The sequence below is a fragment of the Hippopotamus amphibius genome, chromosome 10 (assembly GCF_030028045.1).
Source record: "Hippopotamus amphibius kiboko isolate mHipAmp2 chromosome 10, mHipAmp2.hap2, whole genome shotgun sequence".
Lineage (NCBI taxonomy): Eukaryota > Metazoa > Chordata > Mammalia > Artiodactyla > Hippopotamidae > Hippopotamus > Hippopotamus amphibius.
In genome coordinates this window covers 105,683,750-105,690,834 of record NC_080195.1, presented here as the reverse complement: position 1 = coordinate 105,690,834, position 7,085 = coordinate 105,683,750, and the positions used below count along the sequence as shown (strand labels likewise).

Genomic DNA, 7,085 nt, shown 5'->3' with positions numbered 1-7,085 from the left:
AGGTGGGTTCTGCCCTAAAGGGAGGTAGACAGACAGCTCTCCAGCACTGCAAATGTCTCAGGGGCTTTGGCCCAAGCCACTTAGGCCAAATGCCCTGGCCTTGGGGCTTTTCCCTGGTTTCAGTCTGGGAATGAGGACAGGTCTTACTTGCTGGGCTGCCCCAGTTCCAGACACACATTCCTGGTGTAGTTCTTCCCACAGCCATCCTCCCGGAGTGCGACACCTTAGGTCTCAGCAACATGTTCCCCAACTGAGATGTGCTTTAGGTGTGAGCATTTGCTTTGCCCCTTGGCTCACTGCCTGTTCTCGGGATTCAGAGTTTCAACTCTACGGGCACTAGAGGCTTGGAACAACACCCTAGGGGTTCCAGAGTGCCCCCCAACACAGAATCCAGGGAATCATCCTTTCTCTGTGTCTCCTGCCCAGCAAGGGAGTGAAGAGGGAGGACAGTGCCCTGGGGGCAGAGGCCTTAGAAGAGGCACTGCCCCTCAACCTCAAGTTAGTGACTTTCTATTGCGGGGGTGGGGGGAGGAGGGAGGATCTCCAAGACCTTGGGGGCTCCTGATAGAAGTCTCTGGGTCCCAAGGCTGAGAGCTGAGGAATTGCGAGGGTCACGAGGGGGGTGGGGAAGCTGAGCTGTGGACCAACGCACAAGAGACCCTAATGCTGCCGGGAAGAGGACCCTGTGTGCCCGTACCCTGCAGACCCCGTCGCTCCCGGGACTGTTTAGCCACCGCCTCCTCCCCTCCCCTCGCTCTCAGTGTGTGTGTGTGGCGGGGAGGAGGGGTCCTTGGAAGTCAGCATGGTAGCCTAGCATCCTCTCTCACTCTACTCTGGAGCCCAACCGATGGCCTGAGTCCCCCACCCAGGCCGCCGCCAGTCTGGGGCCACCTGCCCTGGGCGGCTGTGCGAGCTCGTGTTCGCCTCCTCGGCGTCCGAGGACGCTCCGCTCTCACACGTGGTGGCCCAGATCCCTGGCTGGGCGCAAGGTTTAGGCGGGTGGCTCCGGGGAGGGCCCGGAGCCTGGCTGGATCCAGGCCCTCCTTCCTTGGAGGCCCAGGTCTAGCCCGACTGGCGGCTGGACGCAGGCCGAGAGCTTGCGGATGGGGGTTGGGGGTGAAGATTTCTTTCCTTTCAACAACTGCCCCTCTATGCAGACACCGCGCACGCCGGCAGCCCGTGCCTGCACACGCCAAGCCTTGAGGTGGGTGAAGGAAGCCGAGACTGCGACCGAGCCCCCCACAACCCGCACTCCGCAGGGTCCTCTGTTCGTGTCTTCGGCTGAAGCAGGACCCAGTTTTGAATTCTTAACAAATTTCGTTTCAAATGGGATTTCGCAATAACAGCTACTAGATCCTGCCCTATCCTCTTCTTGGATTCTCCTGGTGCGGGTAGGGCCGTGTCCCCTTTATTCCTGCCTCTGCAGCCCCTCCGCCTCCTCCCAGCCTTCGCCCTGGGCGCTCGCAGTTTAAGCCAGCAGCCGGCAGGACCTGCTGGAGGACTTGGAAGCACCGGTCCCCGAGCCACCCTCACTCCTGGGCAGGGGGAGTCCTCGTGGGCCCGTGAGGCTCAGGGGCGACCTCAGGAAATGGGGTTCCAACCAGGGAAACCTACTCCGCCCCAGGTGCCCTCGGCGTAGGGATCTTCTATCGGTGGCCACCAAAGACGTCGTCGGCAGCGAGAGGGCTCAGGGCCTGGGAAGCAGTCCACTGCGTCCGCACTTCTCTGAGTTCAAGGGTGCGCGTTTGCTGAGGGGCTGAAGGATTGCAAGATGGTCTGTCCTCTTCCTTGATCGGGAAAGGCTGAAGCTTTTTAACTTTTACCCAGAATCGCTCTTAAGAGCCTAGTCCTAAATTTGTATTGCGGTTTTGCATTGGGAAGAACCCAGTAGCGGCGAGAAAACAGAGGTGGTCCTGGGGGAAGTGCACGAAGCCAAAGAGCGGCTCGCAACAGTCTCGCTTCCCGTGGGCCGTTCCCAGCACCTGACACATTGCAGTTCAAGGCCAGGGTGGACGCGGGGGGAGGGTGGCGCATAGCGCAGGGAGGGGAGCGAAGGGTTAGCGGATCCCCTACCTTCCGCTCCCGCAGCACTGTTCTGGGGGGAACGCCATGGCCATGCAGATCCGGGGGGCCTCACGTGGCTGGTCCTCAGCTGAAGCCCAGAGCCGGGTGCGGATGGGCGACCGCCTCTCAGCAGAGAGAAAAGGGAATCGCGGCAGGGCCGGAGACCTGAGCGCCCGGACCCCCAGCCAAAGGCACGGGCTTCGCCCCGGAAGCCCAAAGTTCCGCGCGCACGGAAGGAAATTTTCACTTTCAATTAACATAATCCTCAACCAAAGAGAAAAGAAGCTCTGGATTAGGTATCAGAAAATAAAAATAAAAACAAGCGAGTTGTGAGAAGCACCCGGGAGGATGTGCTCAGAACGTGCTTTAAAGAGAATGCAAGTATGTTTGTTGGCGGGGAGAAAAATAGGCAAACAACCCTCATGTTTCTCCAGGGCAAGACCAACAGAACGGTCCCCAAATCCAGCCCAAAGGGATGGAGTTCCCTTCCCCAGGAGGCTCCCCGCACCTCCTCCTACCCACGAGGCTGGAAAACACCCGACTTCCTTTAAATTTTATTTAAAATCTCAACACTTGATCATTTTATTTCATTTTTTTTTTTGCAACCAAACAAGTAATAAATATTATTTAGCACTTTTTTCTTTTTACAAAAATAAAACAGATGATACACTCTCTGCAAGGGGCAGCGATCAGAGGAGGGATGTTATGTGGCAGACGCTGTGAAGCACGGAGGCAGGAAGCACGTGGGAGAGTTTGTCATTTGTGTTAAACTGGCAAAAAGAAACCAATGCAGAAGAAACCCGGCTTAGACTGGGGGGGGAGCGGGGCTGGTAGTCACGTGAGCGAACAGCTTAGCAGCACGCACTTACCTCATTATTGATATTATATTTACACCTCCAAGAAAGAAAAAACTAAAAAGCCAACAGAACTCCCAGATAACCAAAACTATATTCACAGCAACATCTTTTGAGTTCTGTCAAACCCTCGGGTACCAAAATGACTGCCCCCAATCAGGTAGGAAATCAAACCACTTTGTGCCCCTAGACGGAAAGAATGGGGAGGGAGGGAGATTTTATTTTAAAGTAACTAAAAAAACACCCGCACCCAGAGTCGACAGTTTTGTTTCAATCCACAAGTGGTTCTATTCTGACCGTCTATAAAGCTTGCTGTACTGTTGAAAAAGGAACATCGACAGATTTATTAGAAAACCACACGCACCCCCAAACCAATAGGAACGACAGAGAGGAACGGTAACAGTTCTGAGACCGTTGTGAATTTAACCAGATATGGAGATTGGACAAGACAGACCGTAAGTGCTTCTGGTACCAAATACCAGCTTGTAACGCGTAACCCTGGCCCTGGGCCAGGGACGATCCTTGAGGGCGAGGCCGGACAGCCGCTTCTGGGGTGTGGCCCCGGAGAGTCTCCTTCCTGCCCAGAGCGGAGGCAGGAGAGGAAGTCCCCAATGTTCCCCTCCGTCCTTTCCTCCCTGGTATAACGAAGTGCTGCCCTGGCCGTGTGAGGCCAAGTTCGCAGGGAAACTAGTTTTTAGAATCACCTCTTTTGAGGGGGAAGGGGAGTTGGAGGAAGGGATACACATAGCTGTGGCTTCTTATAAAATGGTGTCTACCGGAGCAGCGCTGTTTAAAGCCAGAGAGGGTCGAATTAGGTCCCAGAGCAAACGCCCCTCTCACTCCCCGCTGTTCAGTGCGCGCCTCCCCTGCTTCGGTTCCTGGGTGCTGGAGTCCTCACCTTCTTCCCCCACCCCCAGCCCACGGTGCCGCGCTCCTCCCTGGAACTGAGCTCCCAGGCCCCAGCGCCGGCCAGTCCTTGCTCCCCCGCAGCCTCCAGGCCCCCGCCCTCCCGCTCGCCAGAACGCGCCTGCACCGGCCAGCTCACTTGGCGTCGGAGGTGAGACGCGGCAGGCTGCCGGCGCCCATGGCCGACACGTGGTGGTGCGGCGGTGGCACCTGGCACATGCTGCAGGGGCAAGGCATGCCGCCCCAGTGCTGGAAGCCGCCGCTGCCCCCGCTGCTGCCACCCCCGCCCCCCAGCGGGGCTGCCGCCGCCGCCGCCGGAGACTTGAGCAGGCCGTGAGGGGGCCGAATGGAGCCGACCGACGACAACCCAGAGCCGGGCAGGGAGGCGCTGGATACCGCGGCGGCGGCCGCAGCGGCAGCGGCGGCGGCCGCGGCCGGAGGTAAGATGGGATGGTGCACGGCCGGGTGGTGCGCCGCGTGGGCGGCGGCCGCCGGGTGCGCGGTGGCCGCGGGCAAGGGCGCCGAGTGCGCCAGGCCTCCGCAGGCCGATGGATGGAAGCCGGCGTGGTGGCCGCCGTAGATCTCGCTCACCAGTCGCTTCATCTCCTCCAGCGAGTTGGTAAGCATGAGGATGTAGTTGCGCGCCAGCAGCAGCGTGGCGATTTTGGAAAGCTTGCGCACCGAAGGGCCGTGCGCGTACGGCATGACCTCGCGCAGCCCGTCCATGGCGATGTTGAGGTCGTGCATCCGCTTGCGCTCGCGGCTGTTGATCTTGAGGCGTAGCTGCTGCAGCTCGGGCTCAGTCATCTGCTTCTTGTCCTTCTTAGTGGACGACGCGGCCGCTGACGACGTAGACGACGAGGTGCTGGACGAGGATGACTTGAAGCCACCGCCGCCGAGCTTGTCGCCCGGGTGCGCGCCCGCAGCGCCCATGGCTCCGCGCAGCTCGGCGCTCAGCTCTGGCGGGCAGTCGCTAGGCGTGGACGAGGACACGGTGCCCCCAGTGAAGCCGCTGCCCCCGCTGCTCTTGCTCCGGGCCGGCAGAAAAAGGTCATCGGGCTCTGGCGATGACGGGCGGCTAGACACCAGGCTGGAGTCTGAGTCCATGGCCCCGAGGGATAGTCGCAGCTTTCGCAGGGTCCTCCCTCCCTCGGTCCTCAGAGCTTCCACGGACGCCTACTGCGGAGAGGAGAAGAAACGAGAGAGACAGAGGTCAAAATAGAGACTGTGATCGAGAGGCACTGGGTCAAGTGAGAGAGAAAAGGTGCTCCCGCCTGCACCGCAGCGCGGGGTCCAGGCGCGGGTGGCCGGTTGCTTCTGGTCCACCGCGATGTCTCTGGCCTTCTTTCCTGCGGCATGCAGGTACGCTTAAGTCATCTCTCTTTCACTCCCTACCCGCCCCCCCCCCACCCCCCGCCGCGGCGCTCTCATCCACAGGTTGTTTAATCCAGGGAGGATGGGATGCCCCTCAGTGAGGGTGGCGTTCCAGGGGTTTTATGCCTTTTATTAGGAATGGGGAAGCTGGATCTTCAGGGCTGGAATGAAAGAGTGTCAAGTGAGGGCTTTTCTTTGCGAAAGGTGGAGATCTAAACAGAGAAGTATTTATTTGGTTCCTCAAACGCATCCACCTTATCTCCATCGACACCGCGCAGCAAACACACGCTCATAGGCCGGCACCCAGCACCCGCGCGGGGCGCAGATTCCACGCGCTGCGTCCGGGGCCGGTGGGGGGCTCGCCAGCTGACTGGGACTTAGGCAGAAGAAGCTATTGTTGCCCCGACTTCTCGCTTTTGGGCGAAAGGGGTGCGGCGGTGAGTGTGGGAAGGGTCAGAGTAGCAAAGCCGCTCAGGAGAACTGGCGGGCAGGGCAGGGATCTGGGTCCCCTTTAAAGGAGCTTTCCGGGTAGCAGCCGAAGTGAGGGGCATCTGTCCCCGGGGTGTAGGCTGGAGTTGCTGAGGGGCGGGGTCACTTACTGTGGATGCAATGAGAGGAGCTCGTTCCCAAAAGCTGCAGCAGAGAAACGGGCCAAGGCGCTGATGTCGCGTCGGTCTATCATAAGCATCCGCACCTTTCCCGGCTCGAAGGGTTTTTATAGCCCGGTGGCGGCGGCGACGGCGGCGGTGGCCGCGGCGGGGGCGGGGAACAATGTGAGGGTCCTGGAGGGGCCGCCGCGCCAATGAGCTGGGCCGGCCCGGGGGGCTGGGAAGCTGATGTCATCCGGGCTAATTCCGCTCAATGAAACTCGCCGGACCGGGCACACGCCTCCTCTCCGGAACAGCCAATGGGCGCCCGCGGCCAAGAGATTCTTGGGGAGGGACTGGAGCAAGGACCCGGAGAGGGCGTGTGAGAGGCGAACGCGGAGGAGGAGGGCGGGCTCGCGGGGGAAGCGCGCAGGGCCAATGTTGGGACCCAGGGAGAGAGAGCGAACATTGTCAAATTTCTATTAAAATACAGGAACACAAATTCAGGCTGGGAACTGGGGGTGGCGGTGGGGGTGGGGCGGCTGGGGGCTCTGCACGCAAACTAACCTGATACACAAGGCGTTCGGATCTTGGGGATTCGAGCGGATAACCTTGGCGACCCAGGAGCTGGGGCTGGAGTCTCCTCTGCGTGTGTGTGTCTCTGTGTGTGTTCTCATAACCTGTACCCACCTCCTGGGTTTCATTAACACGTGGGCATTTTGAGCCCCAAACGTACACGATAACCAGACACAAAGCTCCTACTTTTTTTGCACTCTAAGCGCGCCTCTAAGAGGTGGCGGCTGCGGCAGCTCGGCCTGCGGCCAGTAGCGCCCCCAGCTGGGGTCCGAGCCTTGCGAGGAAGAAGGCGGGGATGGAAAGAGGGGGCCAACTCCAGAACGGTGTTTTGAACGAAATCACACTCTTCATAAAGTTGACGATGGTGTAGACACAGGGACGCGGTGTTTCTGCATAGTACAGCGCTAATACACGGCGAGAATCGAGCTCAGGGTTAAGCATCCCCTCACAGCACGGGAACCGTTATCTGACGGTATTTTCTGCACCATCTTTGTGGTGGTCACCACGCTACGGGGTAGAGGACAAAGCTGGTTTGTGTGAAAAAAGAAGTCTCAACCCTGGGCAAAGACTTCTCCACACCGTGGGCCAGACAGCGAGATCCAACCGCTTGCGGCCGCGGTCGATCACGTTTTACCAATCGCAGCCTGGCTCCCAAACCCGGAAATCCTTGACCAGGAGGAATGAAACCAGATCTGGAGAAGCGCCTGAGGTAGTTTCGTGGTAC

At 59.4% G+C, this 7,085-nt stretch overlaps 1 protein-coding gene across 2 annotated transcripts; it reads right to left on the bottom strand.

Moving 5' to 3' along the window:
- Positions 1-3,238: 3,238 nt before the first annotated feature.
- OLIG2 (oligodendrocyte transcription factor 2) lies at positions 3,239-5,881 on the bottom strand. Of its 2 annotated transcripts, none has more exons than XM_057697762.1 (2): positions 5,798-5,881; positions 3,239-5,000 (listed from the first exon to the last, which is right to left on the bottom strand). In XM_057697762.1, the coding sequence occupies exon 2, from the start codon at positions 4,929-4,931 to the stop codon at positions 3,960-3,962; it is 972 nt and encodes a 323-aa protein (XP_057553745.1). In that variant the 5' UTR covers positions 4,932-5,000; positions 5,798-5,881; the 3' UTR covers positions 3,239-3,959. The 2 variants fall into 2 exon arrangements, with proteins under 2 accessions (XP_057553745.1, XP_057553747.1); XM_057697764.1 differs by lacking the exon at positions 5,798-5,881 and having other exon boundaries at positions 3,960-4,689; positions 4,768-4,931.
- Between the last annotated feature and the right edge of the window lie 1,204 nt (positions 5,882-7,085).